Source organism: Hemitrygon akajei, chromosome 3, assembly GCF_048418815.1.
Source record: "Hemitrygon akajei chromosome 3, sHemAka1.3, whole genome shotgun sequence".
NCBI classification, from domain to species: Eukaryota; Metazoa; Chordata; class Chondrichthyes; order Myliobatiformes; family Dasyatidae; genus Hemitrygon; species Hemitrygon akajei.
Window position 1 is genome coordinate 1338920 of NC_133126.1, and position 27909 is coordinate 1366828.

A 27909-nucleotide genomic window follows, 5' to 3' on the forward strand; every position below is an offset into this window, starting at 1 on the left:
ATAGGAGTTGGGATGTAATGTTAAAATTGTACAAGGCCGAATTTGGAGTATTGTGTACAGTTCTGGTCAGCGAATTATAGGAAAGATGTCAACAAAATAGAGAGAGTGCAGAGAAGATTTACGAGAATGTTACCTGGGTTTCAGCACCTAAGTTACAGGGAAAGATTGAACAAGTTAGGTCTTTATTCTTTGGAGTGTAGAAGGTTGAGGGGGGACTTGATAGAGGTATTTAAAATTATGAGGGGGTTAGATAAAGTTGACGTGGATAGGCTTTTTCCATTGAGCGTGGGGGAGATTCAAACAAGAGGACATGAGTTAGGGGGCAAAAGTTTAGGGGTAACACGAGGGGGAATTTCTTTACTCAGAGAGTGGTAGCTGTATGGAATGAGCTTCCAGTAGAAGTGGTAGAGGCAGATTTGCTATTGTCATTTAAAGTAAAATTGGATAGGTATACGGACAGGAAAGGAATGGAGGGTTATGGGCTGAGTGCAGGTCGGTGGTACTAGGTGAGAGGAAGCGTTCGGCACGGACTAGAAAGGCCGAGATGGCCTGTTTCTGTACTGTAATTGTTATATGGTTATAGCATGTCCACAACTCAACCCTAACCTGTACATCTTTGCATAAGAACATAAGAAATAGGAGCAGGAATAGGACATCTGGCCTGTCGAGCCTGCTCCACCATTCGCTATGATCATGGCTGATCTGGCCATGGGCACATCTCCACCTTCCTGCTTTTTTCTCATAACCTTTAATTCCCCTATTATGCAAAAATAATTGTATTTTTAGAATGCGGGAGGAAACTGGAGCACCCGGAAGAAACCTGCGCTGCTATGGGGAGAACGTATAGACGCCTTACAATAGTGAAATTGAACTCCAGTCACTGGCGGTGTAATAGCGTTATGCTACCATTCCATTATGTGTATTTATCTAGTAAGTTTATCCATGGTCAGGTGATCCCAACCTGGGGACTACACACCCCTCAGTTAATAGTAAGGGTTAATGGCTGGAAAAAAAAGTTGGGAACCCCTGTCTGTGTTGGTCACTGATGAAGCCTCCAGCAGGTGCCTTCTTTCCAGGGTGGTCTCAAAACAAGCAAGGGCAGGCAGTTAGCAAGAGCAGGCTCCACTATGCTCTGCTGTCTGACACTATGAAGGTCCCCAGAGATGGAGGTGCCCAGTCTGTACCACCTTTCTTCAGGAGACCACTGGCACAAAAACCCCATCTTTGCTTAGGGCCAGGCACACTCCCACTTGGTCCTCCGCATTTTAGTGGCTGCAGCAATGGAAGGTTTTCAGCAGAGCAGTTCCTGTGAGGATAGTTTTATGCTGTCTGTTTGCTATTACAATAACAGTGTGCCTGTGCAGGTACAGTGTGTCCCACCACTGGATAAGGTGCACTGGCAGTGGGCTCCAGTATCTAAACTAGCACCCTTAATGAAACTGGATGGAACTTCAGAGCATGGATCAACACTTGGAATTAGGATTGGAATTGGTTTATTATTGTAATGTGTAGCAAGATACAGTTTTAAAAAAAACATGTTAGGCATGCATTTCATATGAAACAAGTCATCGCACATTGTTTTTGCCCTGTTCCTCCTCAATGCTCTAAGTACAGTATGAAGTGTAACAGCTACAGAGGAAGTGCAGTGCAAATAAATGATAAGGTGCAAAGTCATAAGCATAAATTGGAAACAGATGTTCTTAGGGAAACATACTAAAGAAATGTGAAAATGTTCAGGGGACATTTGCGTGGGGTTCTGCATTGGTAAGTTACAAGAACTGTGGTGTACAAAGGCTGTTGTAACTCCAGTCAAGAAGAAAAGAGCTTATGAAAGGTTCAAAAAACGAGGTAATGATAGAGATCTAGAAGATTATAAGGCTAGCAGGAAGGAGTTTAAGAATGAAATTAGGAGAGCCAGAAGGGGCCATCAGAAGGCATTGGCAGACAGGATTAAGGAAAACCCCAAGGCATTCTACAAGTATGTTAAGAGCAAGAGGATAAGATGTGAGAGAATAGGACCAATCAAGTGTGACAGTGGAAAACTGTGTATGGAACCGGAGATAGCAGAAGTACTTGATGAATACTTTGCTTCAGTATTCACTCCAGAAAAGGATCTTGGCAATTGTAAGGATGACTTGCAGCGGACTGAAAAGTTTGAGTATGTAGATATTAAGGAACAGGATGTGCTGGAGCTTTTGGAAAGCATCAAGTTGGAAATGTCACTGGATCTGGACAAGATGTACCCCAGGCTACTGTGGGAGGTGAGGGAGAAGATTGTTGAGCTTCTGGCAATGATCTTTGCATCATCAATGGGGATGGGAGAGGTTCCGGATGATTGGAAGGTTGTGAATGTTGTTCCCTTATTCAAGAAAGGGAGTAGAGATATCCCATTTAATTATAGACCAGTGAGTCTTATTTCAGTGGTTGGTAAGTTGATGGAGAAGATCCTGAAAGGCAGGATTTATGAACATTTGGAGAGGAATAATAATGATTACGAATACTTAGCATGGCTTTGTGAAAGGCAGGTTGTGCCTTATGAGCCTGGTTGAATTTTTTGATGATATGACTAAACACATTGATGAAGGTAGAGCAGTAGATGTAGTGTATATGGATTTCAGCAAGGCATTTGACAAGGTACCCCATGCAAGGCTTATTGAGAAAGTAAGGAGGCATGGGATCCAAGGGGACATTGCTTTGTGGATCCAGAACTGGCTTGCCCACAGAATGCAAAGAGTGGTTGTATACGGGTCATATTCCGCATGGAGATCGGTCACTAGTGGTGTGCCTCAGGGATCTGTTCTGGAACTCCTGCTCGTCAGGATTTTTATAAATGACCTGGATGAGGAAGTGGAGGGATGGGTTAGTAAGTTTGCTGATGACACAAAGGTTGGGGGTATTGTGGATAGTGTGAAGTGCTGTCAGAGGTTACAGCAGGACATTGATAGGATGCAAAACTGGATGGGGTTCAACCCAGATCAGTGTGAGTTGGTTCATTTTGGTAGGTCAAATATGATGGCAGAATATAGTATTAATGTTAAGACTCTTGGCAATGTGGAGGATCAGAGGGATCTTGTGGTCAGGGTCCTCAGTATGCTCAAAGCAGCTGCGCAGGTTGACTCTGTGGTTAAGAAGGAGTACGATGTATTGGCCTTCATCAGTCGGGGGATTGAGTTTAAGAGCCAAGAGGTAATGTTCCAGTTATATAGGACCCTGGTCAGACCCCACTTGGAGAACTGTGCTCAGTTCTGGTCGCCTCACTACAGGAAGGTTGTGGAAACCATAGAAAGGATGCAGAGATTTACAAGATCTCCTAATCTCTTTTGCAGCCTACTTAGTTCCTCAAAACTATCTGCCCCTCCACCTATCTTTGTATCAGTTACAACTCTGCAGCAAAATCATCAATTCCATCATCCAAATCATTGACATATAATGCAAAAAGGATTGGTCCCACACTGACCCCAGTGGAATGCCATTAACCACCAACAGCCAACCAGAAAAGTCAGACTAACTGGTCTATAGTTTCTTTTATTGTGCCCTCTCCCTTCTTGAAGAGTGGAGTGACATTTGCAATTTTCAGCTTCCAGAATCACTCCAGAATCTAATGATCCTTGAAAGGATATTACTAATGCTTCTGGCCACCTGTTTCAGAACCCTGGGGTGTATACCATCTGATCCAGGTGACTTATCTACCTTCAGATCTTTCAGTTTCCCAAGTGTCTTCTCTCTAGTAACAGTAACTTCACTCTGACACTCTGGAACTTCCACCATTCTTCTAGGATCTTCCACAGGGAAGAGTGATGCAAAATACTTATTCAGTTTGTCAGCATTTTCCTTGCCCCCATAACTACCTCTCCAGCATCAATTTCCAGTGTTTTCTAGAGATATGCACTCTTACCTTCCTTTTCCACTTTATGTATCTGAGAAACTTTTGGTATCTTCTTAATGACTTTTTTTAGTTGTTTTTTGCTGGTCTTTAAATGCTTCCCAATCCTCTAACTCTGCACTAATTTTGCTGTAGCAAATATATTCTCTCTTTGGTTTTTATATTGGGTTTGATGTATCTTGTTAGCCAATTCTTTCTCTTTGGGATGTATATATCTATGCCTTATGAATTGCTTCCAGAAATTCTGCTGTTGCTGCTCTTCCGCCGCGCATGCCAGTGTTCTTTTCCAACTCCTCTCTCATGCCTCTAATTCCCTTTACTCCACTGTAACCCTGATAGATTGACTTTAGCTTCTCCTCAAATTCAGGGTGAATTTGGTTACATTATAATCACTTTCCCCTCAGGGTTCTATTACCTTAAGCTCTAATCAATTCTGGTTGATTGCTCACCACCCAATCCACAATAGTTGATCCCTAGTAGGCTCAACCAGTAGCTGCTCAATAAAGCCATCTCATGGGCACTCAAGAAATTCCCCCTCCTTGAATCTAGTAACAATTTGATTTTCCCAATCTTACTTGCATATTGAAATTCCCATGCCTATTGTAACATTGCCCTTTTGGCATGCATTTTCTATTTCCCGTTGTAATTTGTAGACCACATCCTTACAACTGTTTGAGGAGGCTGTAAGCAACTCCCATCAAGGTTTTTTTTAACCCTTTCACTTCCTTAGGTCTATCCACAACAATTCAACACTGACCCTATGTCACCTCTTTCTAATGATTTGATTTAATTTTTTACTAACAGAGCAACCCCACCCTGCCTTCCTGCCCATCCTTTTGATACAATTTGTATCCTTGGAAATTAAGCTCCCAGCTATAATCTTCTTTCAGCCATGATTCAGTGATGCCTGTAACGTAAACTTGCTGCACAGTTGCAGATTGGCATGTATTATCTAGCTTATTCCATATACTGCGTGCATTCAAGTGTAACATCTTCAGTCCTGTATTCATCCTTTTTGATTTTGTCCACTTTTTGTGTTGCAACTCAACCAGTTGACTGCAATTTTGCCCTATTAACAGCCTCTCCTCACTACACATTGCCTCCATTTGTAGACCAGCTACCTCATCTTTAGCACCATCATTCACCTTTCCTACAATACTACTTGAATTGAAATATGGGCAGCTGAGGACCCTAGTCACACCGTGCTCAACTTTTTGATTCCTAACTTTGTCTAAGGTCTTACCAACATCTGTCTCCAAAACCTCTCTACTAACTGTTCTGGCACTCTGGTTCCCATCCCCCCACAACTCTAGTTTAAACCCTACCATGTAGCATTAACAAACTTTCCTGCCAGGATATTAGTTCTGCTCCAGTTCAGGTGCAAGACATCTCTTCCACTTTCCCTGAAAGAGAGCCCAGTGATCCAATATCTTATGCCTCCCTCCTACACCAACTCCTTAGCCATATATTAAACAGTATAATTTTCCTGGTTCTGGCCTCACTAGCACATGGAATAGGTAGCAATCCTGAGATCAGAACCTTAAGGTCATCTCTTTAACTTAGCACCTAACTGTCCCAATTCCCTCATCACTTATCCTATCCATGTTATTGGTACTTAGATGGATCACGACTTCTGGCTGTTCACCCTCCCACTTAAGAATGGCACCCGGAAGGCAACATAGCATCTGGGAATCTTGTTCTTGCCCACAGAACCTCCTGTCCATTCCTCTAACTAAAGAATCCCCTTTCACCGAAGTGCGCCTCTTCTCTCCCCCCCCCTCCCCACCAACACCCCTTCTGAATCACATAGCCAGACTCAGTGCAAGAGACTTGACCACTGTGACTTTCCTCTGTTAGGTCAAACCACTCAACAGTCTACAAAGTGATATACGTGTTGTTGAGGGGGTTGGCTACAGGTGTACTCTAAACTGGCTCCTTAACCCTTCACCCCTTCCTGACTGTCACCCAGTTTCCTGTGTCCTGCACCTTGGGTGTAACTACCTCTCTACATATCCTCTCTCTCACCCCTTCAGCCTCCTGAATGATCCAGAGTCCATCCAGTTCCAGCTTCAGCAGATGCTAGTTGCTGCATGCAGTTGTACTACACAGAAATGTGCCCTTCATCCCAGTTCATCCATGCCAGCCCCTTTACACCTGTCTAAATTAATCCCACTTGCCTGCACTCAGTCTATAGCCTTCTACACTTCGCCTATTCACATAGAGAATAGCATGAGTCCATACTGACCTGATCTTCTGCATAGTCCCATCTACCTGCACCTGGACCATCTCTCTCCATACCCCTCCTATCAATGTACTTATCCAGACTTATCAGCTTTGGCGATAACGGGTTGAGGCAACGTAAGCTACTTGTGAGGAACAGGAAATGAGTCTGTGAGGCTGGTGTTCTGTACTGGTTGTCAGAAGTGGGATGTCCGAAAGACTCCCAACTTCCCAGATGGCCACATCTGTGCCAGGTGTGTCGAGTTGCTTATCCTTAGGGACCGTGTTAGGGCACTTGAGCTGCAACTCAATGACCTTCATATGGTCGGAAAGTGAGGCTGTGACAGAGAGGATCTTTAGGCAGGTAGTCACACTGGGGCATCAGGAGACAGATAAGTGGTTAACAGTCAGGAGAGGGAAGGGCAAGGGTCAGGTACTAGAGAGTACCCTACTGGCTGTCTCCCTTAACAATAAGTACTGTTGCTTGAGTACTGTTGGGGGGGACAACCTCCTTGAGGGAAGCAACAGTGGCCGCGCCTCTTGCACAGAGTCTGGCCCTGTGGCTCAGAAGGGTAGGGAAAGAAAGTGGATGCAACAGTGACAGGGGACTCTATAGTTAGGGGGTCAGGCAGGCGATTCTGTGGATGTAGGAAAGAAACACAGATGGTAGTTTGCCTCCCAGATGCCAGGGTCTGGGATGTTTCTGATCATGTCCATGATATCCTGAAGTGGGAAGGTGAGCAGCCAGAGGTCATGGTACATATTAGTACCAACGACTTAGGTAGGAAAAGGGAGGAGGTCCTGTAAACAGACTACAGGGAGTTGGGAAGGAAGTTGAGAAGCAGGACCTCAAAAGTAGTAATCTCGGGATTACTGCCTGTGCCACGTGACAGTGAGTATAGGAATAGAGTGAGATGGAGGATAAATGTGTGGCTGAGGGATTGGGGCAGGGATTCAGATTTCTGGATCATTGGGACCTCTTTTGGGGCAGGTATGATCTATACAAAAAGGACAGGTTGCACTTGAATCTGAGCGGTCCAATATTCTGGCAGAGAGGTTTGCTAAGGCTTTTAGGGGAGTTTAAACTAGAATTTCTGAGGGGTGGGAACCGAACTGAAGAGTCGGAGAAAGGAGCAGTTGGCTCACAAATAGAGAAAGCTTGTAGGCAGTATGAGAGGGAGAATAGGCAGGTGATAGAGAAGTGCTGTGCTCAGACTGATGGTTTGAGATGTGTCTATTTTAATGCAAGAAGCATCATGAGCAAAGCAGATGAGCTTTGTTTCAATACGTGGAGCTATGATATTGTGACCATTACAGAGAACTGGATGGCTCAAGGACAGGCAGGGAGGCAAAAGAGGTAGGGGTGTGGCACTGTTGATCAGAGATAGTATCACAGCAGTAGAAAAGGAAGAAGTCATGGAGCGATTATCTACGGAGTCTCTGTGGGTGGAATTTAGGAACAGGAAGGGGTCAATAACTCTACTGGGTATTTTTTATAGACCTCCCATTAGTAATGGACATTGAGGAGCAGATGGGGAGACAGATTCTGGAAAGGTGTAATAATTTCACAAATATTGATTGGCATCTTCCTAAAGTAAGGGGTTTAGGTGGAGTGGAAAATAAGACCGAAGACATCAGAGCAAGATTGTGGTACCAGAGAGGGCCTAAGAGTTTTGCTTCACGAAACCATGGCTTATCCCTGCTATTTCAGATTCAACGCTCCAATCTGAAAGTTTCAACATCCCCCCCCCCCCCACAAAGATAGGGCAACTGAGTCTTTTAAAGTTAGATAAGGTGGAATATGCTTCATCATTATTCCAGTGCACAGATGTGACTATCTGTCTTAGTCCTACTCACCCGACCTCAAACATCTCCCAGTCAAGTATTGTCCATCATTGAATTGAATTGACTTTATTAATTATATTCTTCAAATGAGTAAAAATCTTTACGTTATGTCTCCATTCAAATGTGCAATTATAGTTTTTAATAAATATTATGTATAACAGGATAGTCAATATAACAGAAATACAGTAGCGTCAGCATGAATTAAACCGTCTGATGGCCTGGTGGAAGAAGCTGTCCCGGGGTCTGCTGGTCCTGGCTTTTATGCTACGGTACCATTTCCCAAATGGCAGCAGCTGGAACAGTTTATGGTTGAGGTGACTCGGGTCCCTAGTGATCCTTCAGGCCCTTTTTACACACCTGTCTTTGTAAATACCTGAATATTGGTAAGTTCACGTCTACAGATTCGCTGGGCTGTGTGCACCACTCTTTACAGAGTCCTGTGATCAAGGGAAGTACAGTTCCCATACCAGGCAGTGATGCAGACAGTCAGGATGCTCTTAATCATGCCCTTGTAGAAAGTTCTAAGAATTTAGGGGGGCCATACCAAACTTCTTCAACCATCTGAGGTGAAAGAGGTGCTGTTGTGCCTTTTTCACCCCACAGCCAGTATGTCCAGATCACGTGAGATTCTTGGTGATATTTATGCTGATGAGCTTAAAGCTGTTCACCCTCTCAACTCCAGATCCACTGATGTCAATAACCTGTCTCCATTCCTGCTGTAATTCACAACAAACTCCTTTGTTTTTGTGACATTGAGGGAGAAGTTGTTTTCTTGACACGACTGTGTCAGGGTGATGACTTCTCTGTAGGCTGCCTCGTTATTATTTGAGATAAGGCCAATAAACGAAGTATCATCGGCAAATTTAATTAGCATATTGGAGTTTTGGGTGGCAATACAATCATGGGTCGCCTACCTACACAACTGATCGACAGACAACATAATAGCCACAGCTCTACACACCATCCTTACACACCTGGAGAAGAGGGATGCTTATGTGAGAATGCTGATCTTGGACTACAGTTCAGCATTCAACACCATAATTCCCACCAGGCTCAACAAGAAACCCAGAGACCTCAGCCTTCATGCTGCCTTGTATAGTCAAATCACCGGGAGGTGGAAGTCATCATCCTCTCTGTAGGCTGTCTCATTATTTGAGATTAGGCTAATCAGTGTAGCAGATTGGAGCTGTGGGTGGTGACACAGTCATGGGTATACAGAGAGTAAAGGAGGGGGCTTAGTACACAGCCCTGAGCGGCAGAGGTGAAGGAGCCCACTCTTACCACCAGCTCCTTTTTTTTTGCGTACTTCGGCCTCAGAGGTGACCAAGCTGCTGGTCGTATCATCTACAGGTCTCCTCAGGGGCTCAGTATTGGCGACATTGAATCAAGCTAAAAAAGATTTAGCTTGTCTGGGAGAGAGGCATCGATGTTGGAAACTCCACTGTGTTTAGCTTTGAAGTCTACGATGGTATGCAGAGCCTGCCATAAGCTGCATGTGTTGTTGGTGGAGAGTTGAGTCTGAATCTTGTCCCTATATTGTTGTTTCACTGCCTTGATGACTTTGTGCAGATCGTAGCTGCATTTCTTGAGCTCTTGCTGATTACGTAAGCTCTGTCTTGCGCGGTAATTGCTACTCGTAAGGAACTGTTAATCCAGGGTTTCTGATTCGGGAAGACCCTGACTTATTTTTGGGGGACAACATCCTTGATGCACTTCTGGATGAAACTTGTGATCCCTTCATGAACTTGGAGACATCCTCCTCATCGAAGACATTCCAGTCAACATCATCAAAGCCGTCCTGCAGCATGGTTGGACCAACAGTGGACGGTTTTAACTATGGCTGCCTCTTGTTTCAGCTTCTGTCTTTACTTTGGCACCTGAAAAAATGGAGGAGTGATCTGATTTTCCAAATGGAGTGCAGAGGAGCACTTTGTAAGCGTTACGAAAGGGAGAGTAGCAGTGGTCGAGTATGCTATCGCCCTGTCTACTCACCTGGATGTGTTGGCAAAACTTCGGGGAGACTTTAGTCTGCAAGGCTCTGTTATAGTTTCCACATCCTTGCAGCTTCTGGGTAGTGGTGTATATTCCACCTCTGGCCAACTTCAGGCTGGTACTGGAGAAGCTGAGCAGTGTAATCAAGATTGCGAGAGATTTCAACCAGTCCAGCTCAAAGTCTCTGAACAACTACCACCAACATCAGACCTGTGGAACCAGAAGAGCCAACACACTTGACCACTGTTATACTGCTATCAAGAACGCTTGCAGTGTCATCCCACGCCCACACTTTACAAAGTTTGATCACCTGGTCTACTCCCAGTGTACAGGCAGAGACTGAAGACTGCAGCACTAATGATGAGAATCAAGAAGGTATGCACAAGGGAGGAAGAGGAGTGCTTACAGGATTGCTTTGAGTCAGTGGACTGGACATATTAAGGGATTCATCTTCAAATCTGAATGATAAGCTGCAGTTATCATTGACTTCATTAAAATGTGTGGCTTCAAGAATATACCACATACCCAAATCAAATGCTGTGGATGAACCAGGAGATTCATAGTCTACTGAGGGCTAAACATAGAAAGCCTAAAGCAGAATACAGGCCCTTCAGCCCACAATGCTGTGCCGAACATGTACTCAGTTCAGAAATTACTCAGGATTACCCATAACCCTCTATTTTTCTAAGCATCCAAGAGTCTCTTAAAAGATCCTATTGTATTCGCCTCCACAACCGTCGCCGGAAGTCCATTCCACGCACTCACCACTCTGTTGCTTTTTAAAAAAACAACAACTTATTGCTGACATCTCTTCCAAGATAGGTTACTTCCAAGCACCTTAAAACTGCCCTCTCGTGTTAGCCATTTCAACCCCGGGAAAAAGCCTCTGACTATCCACACGATCAATGCCTCTCATCGTCTTCTACACCTCTATCAGGTCACCTCTCATCCTCTGTCACTCCGAAGAGAAAAGGCCAAATTCACTCAACCTATTTCATAAGGCATGCTCCCCAATCCAGGCAACACCCTTACAAATCTCCTCTGTACCATTTCTATAGATTCTACATCCTTCCTGTAGTGAGGTGGTTGATGAAGGCCAATGCACCGTATGCCTTCTTAACCACACAGTCAATCTGCACAGCAGCTTTGAGTGTCCTATGGCCTCAGAGCCCAAGATCCCTCTGATCCTCCACACTGCCAAGCATATTTGACCTACCAAAATGAACCACCTCACACTTAGCTGGGTTGAACTCCATCTGCCACTTCTCAGCCCAGTTTTGCATCCTATCAATGTCCTGCTGTAACCCCTGACAGCCCTCCACACTATCCACAACATCCCCAACCTTTGTGTCATCAGCAAATTTACTAACCCATCCCTCCACTTCCTCATCCAGGTCATTTATAAAAATCACGAAGAGTAAGGGTCCCAGAACAGATCCCTGAGGCATACCACTGGTGACCGACCTCCATGCAGAATATGACCCGTCTACAACCACTCTTTGCCTTCTGTGGGCAAGCCAATTTGTAAATCCACAAAGCAATTTCCCCTTGGATCCCATGCCTCCTTATTTTCTCAATAAGCCTTGCGTGGGGTAATTTATCAAATGCCTTGCTGAAATCCATATACACTACATCTACTGCTCTACCTTCATCAATGTGTTTAGTTACATTCTCAAAAAATTTAATTGGGCCTGTAAGGCACAACCTGCCTTTGACAAAGCCATGTTGACTATTCCTAATCATATTATTCCTCTCCAAATATTCATATGTCCTGCCTCTCAAGATCTCCTCCATCAACTTATGACCCCTGAAGTAAGACTCACTGGTCTACAATTTCCAGGACTGTCTCTACTCACTTTCTTGAATAGAGGAGCAACATTTACAATCCTCTGGAACCTGTCCCATCCCCATTATTGATGCAAGGATCATTACCAGAGGTTCAGCAATCTTCTCCCTTGCCTTCCACAGTAGCCTGTGGTACATAACGTTCGGTCCCAGTGACTTATCCAACTTGATGCTTTTCAAAAGCTCCAGCACGTCCTCTTTCTTAATATCTACGTGCTCAAGCTTTCCAATCCACTGTAAGTCATCCCTACAATCAGCAAGGTCCTTTTCCGTAGTGAATACTGAAGCAAGTATTCATTAAGTACTTCTGCTACCTCATCTGATTCCATACACACTTTTCCACTGTCACACTTAATTGGTCCTATTCTCTCACGTCTTATCCTCTTGCTGTTCACATACTTGTAGAATGCCTTGGGGTTGTCTTTAATCCTGCTCGCCAAGGCTTTCTCATGGCTCCTTCTGTCTCTCCTAATTTCTTTAAGTTCCTTCCTGCTAGCCTTATAATTTTCAAGATTGCTATCTTTGCTTCAGTTTTTGAATCTTTCATAAGCTTCTTGACTAGATTTTCAACAGCTTTTGTATACCATGGTTCCTGTACCCTACCATCCTTTCCCTGTCTCATTGGAATGTACTTGTATCCCCTGAATATTTGCCATATTTCTGCTGTACATTTCCCTGAGAAAGTCTGCTCCCAGTTTATGCTTCCAGGTTCCCACCTGATAGCTTCATATTTCCCCTTACTCCAATTAAACGTTTTCCTAACTTGTCTGCTCCTATCCCTCTTCAATGCTATGGTAAAGGAGATAGAATTGTGATCACTATCTATTGAGAGACCTGACACCTGACCAGGTTCATTTCCCAATACTAGATCAAGTACAGCCTCTCCTCTTGTAGGCTTATCTACATATTGTGTTAGGAAACCTTCCTGATCACACCTAACAAACTCCACCCCCATCTAAACCCCTCGCTCTAGGGAGATGCCAATCGATATTGGGGGAATTAAAATCCCCACTGATGTTGTGCCTCAATCAAACCACTGAAGAAAAAAATGCTCTCCTTTTAAATTCTTTCTGCAGTTCTAACTCACTGACATCCACGTGCCTGCTCAATTGTGCCTCGATCAAAACCATATAACCATAACAGCATGGAAACAGGCCATCTCGGCCCTTCTAGTCCATGCCGAACGCTTACTCACAGGTAGTCCCACTGACCCGCACTCAGCCCATAACCCTCCATTCCTTTCTTGTCCATATACCTATCCAATTTTACTTTAAATGACAATACTGAACCTGCCTCTACCACTTCTACTGGAAGCTCATTCCACACAGCTACCACTCTCTGAATAAACAAATTCCCCCTCGTGTTACCCTTAAACTTTTGCCCCCTAACTCTCAACTCGTGTCCTCTTGTTTGAATCTCCCCTACTCTCAATGGAAAAAGCCTATCCATGTCAACTCGATCTATCCCCCTCATAATTTTAAATACCTCTATGAAGTCCCCCCTCAACCTTCTATGCTCCAAAGAATAAAGACCTAACTTGTTCAATCTTTCCCTGTAACTTAGGTGCTGAAACCCAGGTAACATTCTACAAACCCCATTTCCAGAAAAGTTGGGATATTTTCCAGAATGCAATAAAAACAAAAATCTGTTTTATGTTAATTCACGTGAACCTTTATTTAACTGACAAAAGTACAAAGAAAAGATTTTCAATAGTTTTACTGACCAACTTAATTGTATTTTGTAAATATACACAAATTTAGAATTTGACGGCTGCAACACACTCAACAAAAGTTGGGACAGAGGCATGTTTACCATTGTGTTACATCACCTTTCCTTTTAATAACACTTTTTAATCATTTTGGAACTGAGGATACTAATTGTAGTAGATTTGCAATTGGAAATTTTGTCCATTCTTGCTTAATATAAGACTTCAGCTGCTCAACAGTCCGTGGTCTCCATTGTCTGATTCTCCTCTTCATGATGCGCCATACATTTTCAATAGGAGATAGATCTGGACTGGCAGCAGGCCAGTCAAGCACACGCACTCTGTGTCTACAAAGCCACGCTGTTGTAGCCCGTGCAGAATGTGGTCTGGCATTGTCCTGCTGAAATAAGCATGGACATCCCGGGAAGAGACGTCACCTTGATGGCAACATATGTCTCTCTAAAATCCTAATAAACGCCTCAAAGTCAATGGTACCTTCACATACATGCAACTCACCCATGCCGTGGACACTGATGCACCCCCATACCATCACAGATGCTGGCTTTTGCACCTTTCACTGATAACAATCAGGATGGTCGTTTTCATCTTTGGCACGGAGAACGACGCCCGTTTTTTCTGAAAACTAGCTGAAATGTGGACACATCTGACCACAGCACATGGTTCCACAGTCTTTCAGACAATCTGAGATGAGCTCGGGCCCAGAGAACTCGCCGGCGTTTCTGCATAGAGTTGATGTATGGCTTCCTCCTTGCGTAATACAGTTTCAAGTTGCATTTCTGGATGCAGCGACGGACTGTGTTAAGTGACAATGGTTTTCCGAAGTACTCCCGAGCCCAGGTGGCTATAATTGTCACAGTAGCATGACGGTTTCTTAGGCAGTGCCGCCTGAGGTCTCGAAGATCACGCGCATTCTACAGTGGTTTCTGACCTTGCCCTTTACGCACTGAGATGTCTCTGAATTCTCTGAATCTTTTCACAATATTATGTACTGTAAATGTTGAAAGACCTAAATTCTCTGCAATCTTGCGTTGGGAAATTTTCCTTTTGAACTGACTAACAATTCTCTCACGAATTTTGGCACGAAGGGGTGAGTCACGACCCATCCTTGCTTGCAAAGACTGAGCCTTTGATGGACGCTACTTTTATACCCAGTCATGATACCTCACCTGCTACCAATTAGCCTGCTTAATGTGGAGTCTTCCAAACCGGTGTTACTTGAATATTTTGTGCACTTTTCAATCTTATTTTAACTCTGTCCCAACTTTTGTTGAGTGTGTTGCAGCCGTCAAATTCTAAATTTGTGTATATTTACAAAATACAATTAAGTTGGTCAGTAAAACTATTGAAAATCTTTGTACTTTTGTCAGTTAAATAAGAGTTCACATGAATTAACATATCACAGATTTTTGTTTTATTGCATTTTGGAAAATATCCCAACTTTTCTGGAAATGGGGTTTGTAGTAAATCTTCTCTGTACTCTCTCTATTTTGTTGACATCATTCCTATAATTCGGTGACCAGAACTGTACACAATACTCCAACTTCGGCCTTACCAATGCCTTGTACAATTTTAACATCCCAAATCCTATACTCAATGCTCTGATTTATAAAGGCCAACAGACCAAAAGCTTTCTTCACCACCCTATCCACATGAGATTCCACCTTCAGGGAACTATGCACCATTATTCCTAGATCACTCTGTTCTACTGCATTCTTCAATGCCCTACCATTTACCATGTATGCCCTATTTGGATTATTCCTACCAAAATGTAGTGCTAAAGAAAAAATGCTCTCATTTTAAATTCCTTAACTCGGGTAGATCTGTGGTATTCAAGACTGGTGATCTAGAACTATACAAGAAGTCCATGTACAAACTATGGAAGGCTATTTTAAGGGTGGAAAAATAATTCATATTGAAGTTTGAAAACAGAATCAGATGCACATCAGCACTGGCAGGGTTTGCAGACCATTACTTCCTACAAGGCAAAACTTAACATGAATGGCTGTGATTCTTCACTCCCAGATGAGTTCAATGACCTTTATGTATGCTTTGATAAGGAGGCTAAAACTACACCTGTGTGAATCCATGCAGCATCTGGTGACCCTGTGATCTGTGTCTCAGAGGCTGACATAAGACCATCTTTCAGGGGAATAAACCCTCAAAAGACATCAGGCCCTAATGGTGTAGCTGAAAGGGCTTGTTGCCATGAGCAGCAGCAGAGGCCAAGTCATTGGGTGCATTTAAGGCAGAGATAGATAGCTTCTTGATTATCCAGGGCATCAAAGGGTATGGGTGAAAATAGGGGAGTGGGGATGACTGGATGAAGTGGATCAGCCCATGATTGAATGGCAGAGCAGACTTGAGGGGCCGAGTGGCTTACTTCTGTTACTTAATCTTATGGTCTTGTAGATATTGAAAACCTGTGCTCACCAACTGGTGGGAATGTTCAAGGATGTTTTCTATCTTTCACTGCTGCAGTCAGAGGTTCCCATCTGCTTCAAAAGGGCCACAGTCAGACCGGTGCCTCAGAAGTGCAGGGTGAGCTGCCTCAACAACTTTCACCCTGTTGCACTCATTTTTACTGTAATGAAGTATTTTGAGAAGTTTGTCATGGCCAGAATCAACTCCTCCCTAAGTAGGTACCTGGACCTGTTGCAATTTGCCTACCGCCACAATAGGTGTACAGCTGATACAATCTCACTGGCTCCCCACTTGGCCTTAGATCACCTGGGCAATAGCAATACCTATGTTAGACTGCTGTTTAATGATTACAGCTCAGATTCCAGCACTGTCATACGCTCAATTCTAATCGATAAGCTCCAAAGCCTGGGCCTGTGTTTTCCCCTCTCTCTCCTCCCCCCCCCCCCCCCCCCCCACATCAACTGGATCCTTGACTTCATTGAGAGTATAGATTGGAAATAACTTCTAATTGACAATTAACACTGGCACACCTCAAGAATGTGTGATTATCCATTGCTCTACTCTCTCTATACCCTCTCTAAGCACTGCTCATACAATCTATAAATTTTCTGGGGAGAGGTCTACAGGAGTGAGATACAGATCAGCTGGTTGAATGGTGTCGCAATAACAACTTTGCACTCAACATCAATAAAACCCAAGGAATTGATTGTGGATTCTGAAAGGGGAAGTTGGGGGAACACACATTAATGTGTTCAAGGAATCAGCAGTAGAAAAGGTAAGTAGTTTCAAGCTCCTGTGTGTCAACATCTCTGGAGAGCTTTCCCAGCATATTGATGCAATTACAAAGAAGGTATGACAATGCTACATTTCATGAGGAGTTTGAGGAGAACTGGTGTGTCACCAAGGACACTCAAACTGGTTGCATCACCATTTGGTATGGAGAACCACTGCATGGGATCAGAGAGAGCTGCAGAAAGTTGCAAGCACAGGCAGCTCCATGGCTACTGGCCTCCCCAGCAGCAGAGACATCTTGAAAATTTGATACCTCAAACAGGTGGCATCTGTCATTAAGAGCGCCCATCACCCAAGACATGTCCTCTTCTCATTGCTACCATCAGGGAGGAGGTACAAGAGCATAAAGACACACACTCAGTGGTTTAGGAACAGCTTCTTGCCCTCTGCCGTCAGATAAGTAATCCTGTTTGAGTACAGTTGGGGTGGGGGGGGGGGGGGGAACAGCCTACCTAGGGGAAGCGGCAGTGGCCATGGCTCTGGCACAGTGTCTGGCCCCTGTGGCTCAGAAGGGTAGGGAAGAGAAGAGGAATGCAGTAGTGATAGGGTTCTCTATAGTTAGTGGGTCAGACAGGCGATTCTGTGGACGCAGGAAAGAAACTCGGATGGTAGTTTGCCTCCCAGGTGCCAGGGTCCAGGATGTTTCGGATCATGTCCAAAATATCCTGCAGTGGGAGGGAGAACAGCCAGAGGTCGTGGTACATATTGGTACCAATGACATAGGTAGGAAAAGGGAAGAGGTCCTGAAAAAAGACTTCAAGGAGTTAGGAAGGAAGTTGAGAAGCAGGACCACAAAGATAATAATCTCGGGATTACTGCCTGTGCCATGCGACAGTGAGAATAGACATAGAATGAGGTGGAGAATAAATGCATGGCTGAGGGATTGGAGCAGGGGGCAGGGATTCAGATTTCTGGATCATTTGGACCTCTATTGGGGCAGATGTGACCTGTACAAAAAGGATGGGTTGCTCTTGAATCCCAGGGGGACCAATATCCCAGCAGGGGGGTTTGCTATGGCTACTGGGGAGAGTTTAAACTAGAATTTTTTTTTGGGGGGGGTGGGAACTGAACTGAAGAGACTGGGGAAGAGGTGTGCTCACAAATAGAGAAAGCTTGTAGACAGTGTGAGAGTGAGGATAGACAGGTGATAGAGAAGGGACACGTTCGGACTGATGGTTTGAGATGTGTCTATTTTAACGCTAGGAGTGTTGTGAACAAAGTGGATGAGCTTAGAGTGTGGATCAGTGCTTGGAGCTATGATGTGGTGGCCATTACAGAGACTTGGATGGCTTAGTGACAGGAATGGTTACTTCAGGTGCCGGGATTTAGATGTTTCAGAAAGGACAGGGAGGGAAGCAAAAGAGGTGGAGCGTGGCACTGTTGATTAGAGATAGTGTGATGGCTGCAGAAAAGGTGGACGTCATGGAGGGATTGTCTACGGAGTCTCTGTGGTTGGAGGTTAGGATCAGGAGGCGTCAATAACTTTACTGGGTGTTTTTTATAGGCCGCTCAATAGTAACAGGGATATCAAGCAGCAGATAGGGAAACAGATCCCGGAAAGGTGTAATAATAACAGAGTTGTTGTGATGGGAGATTTTAATTTCCCAAATATCGATTGGCATCTCCCTAGAGCAAGGTGTTTAGATGGGGTGAAGTTTCTTAGGTGTGTTCAGGAAAGTTTCTTGACACAATATGTAGATAAGCCTACAAGAGGAGAGGCTGTACTTGATTTGGTATTGGGAAATGAACCTGGTCAGGTGTCAGATCTCTCAGTGGGAGAGCAATTTGGAGATAGTGATCGTAATTCTATCTCCTTTACAGTAACATTGGAGAAGGACAGGAACAGAGAAGTCAGAAAAGCATTTAATTGGAGTAAGGGGAATTATGAGGCCATCAGGCAGGAAATTGGAGGCTTAAAATGGAAACATGTTCTCAGGGAAAAGTATGGAAGAAATGTGGCAAATATTCAGGGGATATTTGTGTGAAGTTCTGTATAGGTATGTTACAATCAGACGGAAGTTATGGAAGGGTACAGGGACCGTGGTTTACAAAGGCTGTAATAAATCTAGTCAAGAAGAAAAGCTTACAAAAGGTTCAGAGAGCTAGGTAATGTTGGAGATCTAGAATATTATAAGGCTAATAGGAAGGAGCTAAAGGAAATTAGGAGAGCCAGAAGGGGCCACGAGAAGGCCTTGGCAGGCAGGATTAAGGAAAACTCCAAGGCATTCTACAAGTATGTGAAGATCAAGAGGATAAAACGTATAAGAATAGGACCTATCAAGTGTGACAGTGGGAAGGTGTGTATGGAACCGAAGGAAATAGCAGAGGTATCTATGAAAATGGACAAGGGAGAGCTAGTGGATGTAGTGTACCTGGACTTCCAGAAAGCTTTTGATAAAGTCCCACATAGGAGATTAGTGGGCAAAATTAGGGCACATGGTATTGGGGGAAGAGTACTGACATGGATTGAAAATTGGCTGGCTGACTGGAAACAGAGTAGTAATTAACTGGTCCCTTTCGGAATGGCAGGCTGTGACCAGTGGGGTACCGCAAGGTTCGGTGCTGGGACCCGCAACTGTTTACAATATACATTAATGATTTAGATGAAGGGATTAAAAGTAACATTAGCAAATTTGCTGATGACACAAAGCTGGGTGGCAGTGTGAAATGTCAGGAGGATGTTATGAGAATGCAGGGTGACTTGGACAGGTTGGGTGTGTGGGCAAATGTATGGCAGATGCAGTTTAATGTGGATAAATGTGAGGTTATCCACTTTGGTGGCAAGAACAGGAAGGCAGATTACTATCTAAATGGAGTCAAGTTAGGAAAAGGGGAAGTACAATGAGATCTAGGTGTTCTTGTACGTCAGTCAATGAAAGCAAGCATGCAGGTACAGCAGGCAGTGAAGAAAGCTAGTGGCATGCTGGCTTTTATAACAAGAGGAATTGAGTATAGGAGTAAAGAGGTCCTTCTGCAGCTGTACAGGGCCCTGGTGAGACCCCACCTGGAGTATTGTGTGCAGTTTTGGTCTCCAAATTTGTGGAAGGACATTCTTGCTATTGAGGGAGTGCAGCGTAGGTTCACAAGGTTAATTCCCGGAATGGCGGGACTGTCATATGTTGAAAGATCGGAGCAACTGGGCTTGTATACACTGGAATTTAGAAGGATGAGAGGGGATCTGATTGAAACATATAAGAGTATTAAGGGATTGGACACACTGGAGGCAGGAGGCATGTTCCCGCTGATGGGTGAGTCCAGAACTAGAGGCCACAGTTTAAGAATAAGGGGTAGGCCATTTAGAACAGAGATGCGGAAAAACTTTTTCACCCAGAGAGTGGTGGATATGTGGAATGCTCTGCCCCAGAAGGCAGTGGAGGCCAAGTCTCTGGATGCATTCAAGAGAGAGTTGGATAGAGCTCTTATAGATAGCGGGGTCAAGGGATATGGGGAGAGTGCAGGAACGGGGTACTGATTGTGTATGATCAGCCATGATCACAGTGAATGGTGGTGCTGGCTAGAAGGGCCGAAGGGCCTACTCCTGCACCTACTGTCTATTGTCTATAGGTACTTAATGAATACTTAAGTGTTCACTATGGAAAAGGATCTTGGTGATTGTAGTGATGACTTGCAGCAGACTGAAAAGCTTAAGCATGTAGATATTAAGAAAGAGGATGTGCTGGAGCTTTTGGAACGCATCAAGTTGGATAAGTGGCTGGGACTGGATGAGATGTACCGCAGGCTACTGTGGGAGGCGAGGGAGGAGATTGCTGAAACTTTGGCGATGATCTTTGCATCATCAATGGGGACGGGAGAGGTTCCGGAGGATTGGAGGGTTGCGAATGTTGTTCTTTTATTCAAGAAAGGGAGTAGAGATAGCCCAGGAAATTATAGTCCAGTGAGTCTTACCTCAGTGGCTGGTAAGTTGATGGAGAAGTTCCTGAGAGGCAGGATTTATGAACATTTGCAGAGGTATAATTTAATTAGGAGTAGTAAGCATGGCTTTGTCAAGGGAGGTCATGCCTTACGAGCCTGTTTAAATTTTTTAAGGATGTGACTGAACACATTGATGAAGGAAGATCAGTAGATGCAGTGTATATGGATTTCAGCAAGGCATTTGATAAGGTACCCCATGCAAGGCTTATTGAGAAAGTAAGGAGGCATGGAATCCAAGCGGACATTGCTTTGTGGATCTACAAATTGGCTTGCCCACAGAAGGCAAAGAGTGGTTGTAGATGGGTCATATTCTGCATGGAGGTCGGTCACCAGTGTCCTCAGTAATGGTCCTCAGGGATCTGTTCTGGGACCCTTACTCTTCGTGATTTTTATAAATGACCTGGATGAGGAAGTGGAGGGATGGGTTAGTAAGTTTGCTGATGACACAAAGGTTGGAGGTGTTGTGGATAGTGTGGAGGGCTGTCAGAGGTTACAGCAGGATATTGATAGGATGCAAAACTGGGCTGAGAAGTGGTAGATGGAGTTCAACCCAGATAAGTGTGAAGTGGCTCATGATGGTAGGTCAAATATGATGGCAAAATATAGTATTAATGGTAAGACTCTTGGCAATGTGGAGGATCAGAGGGATCTTGGGGTCCGAGTCCATAGGACGCTCAAAGCAGCTATGCAGGTTGACTCTGTGGTTAAGAAGGCACATGGTGTATTGGCCTTCATCAATTGTGGAATTGAATTTAGGAGCCGAGCGGTATTGTTGCAGCTATGTAGGACCCTGGTCAGACCCCACTTGCAGTACTGTACTCAGTTCTGATAGCCTCACTACAGGAAGGACGTGGAAGCCATAGAAAGGATGCAGAAGAGATTTACAAGGATGTTGCCTGGATTGGGGAGCATGCCTTATGAGAATAGGTTGAGTGAACTAGGCCTTTTCTCCTTGGAGCAATGGAGGATGAGAGGCATTGATCATGTGGATAGTCAGAGGCTTTTTCTCAGGGCTGAAATGGTTGCCACAAGAGGACACAGGTATAAGGTGCTGGGGAGTAGGTGCAGAGGAGATGTCAGGGTTAAGTTTTTTACTCAGAGTAGTGAGTGTGTGGAATGGGCTGCCAGTAACGGTGGTGGAGGTGGATATGATAGGGTCTTTTAAGAGACTTTTAGATGGGTACTTGGAGCTTAGCAAAATAGAGGGCTATAGGTAAGCCCAGTAATTTCTAAAGTAGGGACCTGTTTGGCACAACTTTGTGGGTCGAAGGGTCTGTATTGTGCTGTAGGTTTTCTATGTTTCTATTTCAGAATGGACAATGAACCCATGTACAATACCTCACTAATTTTGCGTTCTTTTTGTACTGATTTATTTTTATATCATTATGTATTACATTGTACTGCTGTTGCAAAACAAGAGATTTCATGATGCTTGCCAGTGAAATTAAACTTAATTCTGATTCCGATTTAGTGACTGACCCTGGTAGTGTGTGATAGGACAGAACTTTATATCTGACCCTGGGAGTGTGTGATGGGTTGGTGTGGAGGGAGGTTCACACTTGTCCCAGGGTGGCAGAGGGTGCAGTAACCTAGTGGGGTGATAATGACTTCTTTTTACTCTCACAGATTGTATCACATCACTCTCTGGACTTTCATTCTGGCTCTCATTCACTTCTTATCCGAGTCGTTCGTTTATCAAACGGCACCCATAACAATTGGTGTAATGGCTCCTCTCTTGGTGGCTGGTAAGTGCGTTTGTGTTTGAGTGCTGGCTAGAATCTCATCAAGGAGCTTCCGTTGGTAGCTTCCAGTGGGATATAGTCAGGATTTCAGCAGGTGGTGTGTGTTGGTCTGTGGCCCTTTGCGAATGTGGTGTGGGATGGTGCAGAGGCTGTCGAACTGTTGTTCACTTAACCCACACAGTGACACCAATCAGCCAATGTGAGCATGCTCTGAGCAGAAGAGAACGAGACTCTTCAATTGTTCAGTGCAGCCCTCCACTTCCCACCTCACATTACCTGATACCCTTAGTGATTGATCCCATCCCCAAGTAATGGGCTGACCATGCACAGCTCTCTTAGATAGAGAAATCCAGTAATTAAATGTTTATCTTCCCCCCCCCCCCCCCAAGCTTCTATCCAGTGCCCCTGATTCCAGCTTGCCAACCTCTCAACAACTGCCCGTCACTCCCAATCAAGACAGCAGTCAGCTGGGCCTTGTGTCACAGCTGCTGTATGAGATGTTGGTGAGACTACACTGGGAACTAGTTTAATAAAGCAACTCTTAACCTTTCTGTGGGTAGAACTCTATGATTTCTGTCTATTCCCATCAACTCTACCTGGACCATAGCCCTCTATAGCCCTCCCATCCATGTACCTATCCAGATTTCTCTCAAATGTTGAAATTCACTGGCAGCTCGTTCCACACTCACCAGCCTCTGAGTGAAGATGGTCCCCAACATTTCACCTTTCACCCTTAACCCATGACCTCTAGTTCTAGTCTCGCCCAACCTCTGGAAAAGGTTTACTTGTATTTACCCCTATCGATATACCTTATAATTAACATCTCACAGATTGTCACTCTGTGACGATCTTATAGTCTTGTACTTCCCTGGCAATGAAGGACAACCTACCATTATCCTTTTTCTGAACTTCTTGTTTGTTAGTCAAGCTGACTATCCTCAGCAATTACTAGAATTATCTGGCATGGTCACACATAATCCATCTATCCTGGGGACATTCTCTCTTCCTCCTCCCATCAGCAGTTATCAAGTACAGAAACACACCTAATCAAACACTCCACCTATCCTGGATGTTCTCTGCCCCCCCCATCGGTGGTTATCAAGCACAGAAACACATCAAACACTCCCCCCCCCCCCCCGGACATTCTCTCTTCTCTTCCCCCACCCCCATTTGTAGTTAAATAGCACAGATACACATGATCAAACATTCCACCCACCCTGGGCATTCTCTCTTCCCCACCCCCCCATTCAATCACCAGTTATCAAGCACAGGAACAGGCCCTTTAGAACAACCAACTCACCCACGCTGACCAACATGTCCACCTAAGTCAGTTCTATTTGCCAGCGTTTGACCCTCATCTTTGGACATATTGCACTCTTTGTAAATTATTGAGCTATTTTCTGAAATCTAGGGAGTTTTTGTCATTTGCATTTCCTGCCTCACATTTACTTGATTGCGACCAAGTTACTTTTTGGAATTTATGACCTTGATTCTTGGAGGATCCCTTATTTCACCAGCCCTTCACTATCAGTGAGTCCGAATTCAAGGAACACCTTTTCTAGAGGGGCTGCAGTGGCTGGGGAAGGTGGTACCCCCACCCCTTCCCGAAGAGTGATTAGAGTAGGATAATAAATGCTGCCCATGACCCAGAACAAAATGGTCTTGTTCGGAGTTCCTTCAGGTCCTTCCACTGACCTTTGCTCTCTCCTGCAGGCTTCTCCATCTTGGGAATGCTGGTGGGTTTTCAGTACATAGAGGATTCCCAGGAAGTGGCTTCAGTTCCAGCAAAGAAGAGAATCTGAGATGACGAATGAGAATGGTGGTCGGGCAAGATTGAGCCAGGAGACAGCAGAACCCGACCAATTGACCTGTGCACTCTCTCCACCACAGCAGTTTGTAGAGGATGTATTTTTGAAGTAGTTGATGGACAGAAAGCAGCTTAAGGGTGCCCCAGATGATGAAGAATGTTGTTCATATGAGTATTCTCTTTCTATCAGTAAATTCTGGTGCTGGAAACACTTACTTGCAGTGGTTTCTGTCTGGACAGCTGAGCCTGCCTTGTGTGTCCTGTCAGAGACTGAGGCTCAAAGGAAATGGACTGGGGGCAAGATTCCTGCCTGGAGTGTGAGTGTGGATGGAAGCAGCCAGGCTAGTGGAAGCTGAGGCTCACAGGGAATGGATGGGGGCCAGGAGTACTAGTTTGAGTGCTAATGTGGGTGGATGCAGCCAGGCTGGTGGAGAGGGATTTCCAGTGATTTCTGTCTGGGCAGCAAAATTCTCCTGTGTGCATTGGTGAAGATTGAGGCTTAAAGAGAATCATTTGGGGACAAGAGTCCTGGTTGGTGTGAAAGTGGGGGGACATAGCCAGTTCTGGCAGAGATTAAGGCTCATGGGAAATGGATGGGGGCGAAGAGTACCGGCTGGAGTGCGAGTGTGGGTGGAAGCAGCCAGGCTTGGTGGGGAAGTGTTGCCTCTGAGGAAGACATGTCTGGCCAGCAAGAGCACAATGGGCTGAATGTCCTTTTCTGCAATAAATATGTGGTTTGCCTTTGTTGAGGGAGGGTGGTATGGAGAAAGACTTGGTATGTGGGGTGGGAGGTGGGATGATGTCACTGATGACACCAGAGTTTCTTTCCCAATTGGGCACCAGGGATGAACCATTGAAATAGACCAATGATCTTACATCAATGCAAGGGGAATTATTGGGGGAGATGTGATTTTGTGATTTTAAGGGTTGAGATTTAGGTATATTTGGAAACAAAATGATTATAGTCAACGTGGCTCTGTGTGGGGGAGACCATATTTTACTAATTTGAGGTTTTTGAGGAAATGACCAAGGAGATTGATGAAAACTGGTAAACAGGGTAGTGAAAAAATCTTTAGGCACACTGGCCTTCATCAGTCAGGGCACTGAGTATTGAAGATGGAATGTTATGTTACAGTTGTACAAGTTGTCAGGGCTTTATGCTTTGGCTCTTGGTAGGATCACCCATGCCAAACAGGTCAAAAGGTAGAGGACAGTCTAAGAGTGGTCCACTGTTCCTCCAGGTTCAGGGGTTCAGCTCAGGGCTAACAACTCTGACTGGTAAAGTAAAATTATTACGGAAACAGCAATGAAGAATCCTTCGATATCTGAGTGCAATGGTATTCCTGAGTCTCCACCGGGACTTGCATGGCATGAGTGACTGCACTGAAAATTGAGGAAGCTACTGACATAATGATGACATATTGAACATTGCAAGATATCAAGAATATTTTTAAGAGGGAAATCAAGGGGGGAATGAGAAGGAGTGAGGCAAAGTTAAGAAAAATTCCAAGAGACCTAATAACTATATTCTAGGCAGTTTCTAGAGAAGGTTACATAGAAAACCTACAGCACAATACAGGCCCTGTGGCCTACAAAGCTGTGTCGTACATGTCCTTACCTGAGAAATTACCTAGGTGGTTACCCATAGCCCTCTATTTTTCTGAGCTCCATATATCTGTCCAGGGGTCTCTTAAAAAAAACCCTATCATATCTGCCTCCAACATCAGCACTGGCGGCCAGTTCCATGCACACACCACTATCTGCATTTAAAAAAAACTGATATCTCCTCTGTACCTACTTCCAAGCACCTTAAAACTGTGCCCTCTCGTGCTAGCCATTTCTGCCCTGGGAAAAAGCTGCTGACTATCCACATGATCAATGCCTCACATCATCTTATACACCTCTATCAGGTCACCTCTCATCCTCTGTCGCTCCAAGGATAAAAAGCCAAGTTCACTTAACCTATTCTCATAAGGCATGCTCCCCATCCAGGCAACATCCTTGTAAATCTCTGCACCCTTTCTATAGTTTCCACATCCTTCCTGTAGTGAGGTGACCAGAACTGAGCACAGTACTCCAAGTGGGGTCTGACCAGGGTCCTATATAGCTGCAACATTACTTCTCAGCTCTTAAACTCAATCCCACGATTGCTGAATGCCAATGCACCGTATGCCTTCTTAACTCCAGAGTCAACCTGCGCAGCAGCCTTGAGTGTCCTAAGGACTGGGACCCAAAGATCCCTCTGATCCTCCACACTGCCAAGACTCTTAACATTAATACTGTATTCTGACATCATATTTGACCTACCAAAATGAACCACCTCACTCTTATCTGGTTTGAACTCCATCTGCCACTTTTCAGTCCAGTTTTGCATCCTATCAATGTCCCGCTGCAATCTCTGACAGCCCTCCACACTATCCACAACACCTTAAACCTTTGTGTCATCAGTGAATTTAGTAACCCATTCCTCCACTTCTTCATCCAGGTCATTTATAAAAATCACAAAGAGTAGGGGCCCAGAACAGATCTGAGGCACACCACTGGTCACCGACCTCCATGCAGAATATGACCTGTCTACAACCAATCTTTGCTTTCTGTGGGCAAGCCAGTTCTGGATCCACAATGCAACTTCCCCTTGGGTCACATACCTTCTTTCTCAAGTAACCTTGTCAAATGCCTTGCTAAAATCCATATACACTGCATCCACTGTTCTACCATCATCAATGTGTTTAGTCACATCCTGAATAAATTCAGTCAGGTTCGTAAGGCATGACCTGCCTTTCACAAAGCCATGCTGACTATTCCTAATCATACCTCTCCAAATGTTCATAAATCCTGCCTTTCAGGATCTTCTCCATCAACTTACCAACCACTGAAATAAGACTCACTGGTCTATAATCAAATGGGATATCTCTATTCCCTTTCTTGAATAATGGAACAATATTTGCAACCCTCCAATCATCGCCAGAGGCTCAGCAATCTCTTCCCCCGCCTCCCATAGTAGCCTGAGGTACACCTCGTCTGGTCCCGGCGACTTATCTAACTTGATGCTTTCCAAAAGCTCCAGCACATCCTCTTTCTTAATAGCTACATGCTCAAGCTTTTCAGTCCACTGTAAGTCATCCCAAAATCGCCAGGATCCTTTCCCTTAGTGAATATTAAAGCAAAGTACTCACTAAGTACCTCTGGTATCTCCTCCGGTTCCGTATACACTTTTCCACTGTCACACTTGATTGGTCCTATGCTATTATGTCTTATCCGCTTACTCTTCACATACTTGTAGAATGCCTTGGGGTTTTCCTTAATCCTGTCTGCCAAGGCCTTCTCATGGCCTCTTCTGGCTTTCCTAATTTCTTTATTGAACTCCTTCCTGCTAGCCTTATAATCTTCTAGCTCTCTATCATTACCTTGCTTTTTGAACTTTTTGTAAGCTTTTCTTCTTGACTAGATTTACAACTGCCTTTGTACACCATGGTTCCTGTACCCTACCATCCTTTCCCTGTCTCATTAGAATGTACCAATGCAGAACTCCATGCAAATATCCCCTGAACATTTGCCACATTTGTTCTGTACATTTTCCTGAGAACATCTGTTTCCAATTTATGCTTCCAATTTGATAGCCTTATATTTCCCCTTAGTCTAATTAAACACTTTCCTAACTTGTCTGTTCCTATCCTTTTCCAATGCTATGGTAAAGGAGATA

At 44.5% G+C, this 27909-nt stretch overlaps 1 protein-coding gene across 5 annotated transcripts in view; it reads left to right on the forward strand.

Moving 5' to 3' along the window:
• erg28 (ergosterol biosynthesis 28 homolog) overlaps window positions 1-24417 on the forward strand; it is a 35978-nt gene extending 11561 nt beyond the window's left edge. For all 5 annotated transcript variants that reach the window (XM_073037684.1, XM_073037689.1, XM_073037691.1 and 2 more), the window contains exons 4-5: window positions 22284-22402; window positions 24113-24417. In XM_073037684.1, coding sequence (XP_072893785.1) covers window positions 22284-22402; window positions 24113-24201 — 208 coding nt within the window. In that variant the 3' untranslated portion in view covers window positions 24202-24417. The remainder of the gene's footprint in view (window positions 1-22283; window positions 22403-24112) is intronic.
• The last annotated feature ends 3492 nt before the right edge of the window (window positions 24418-27909 follow it).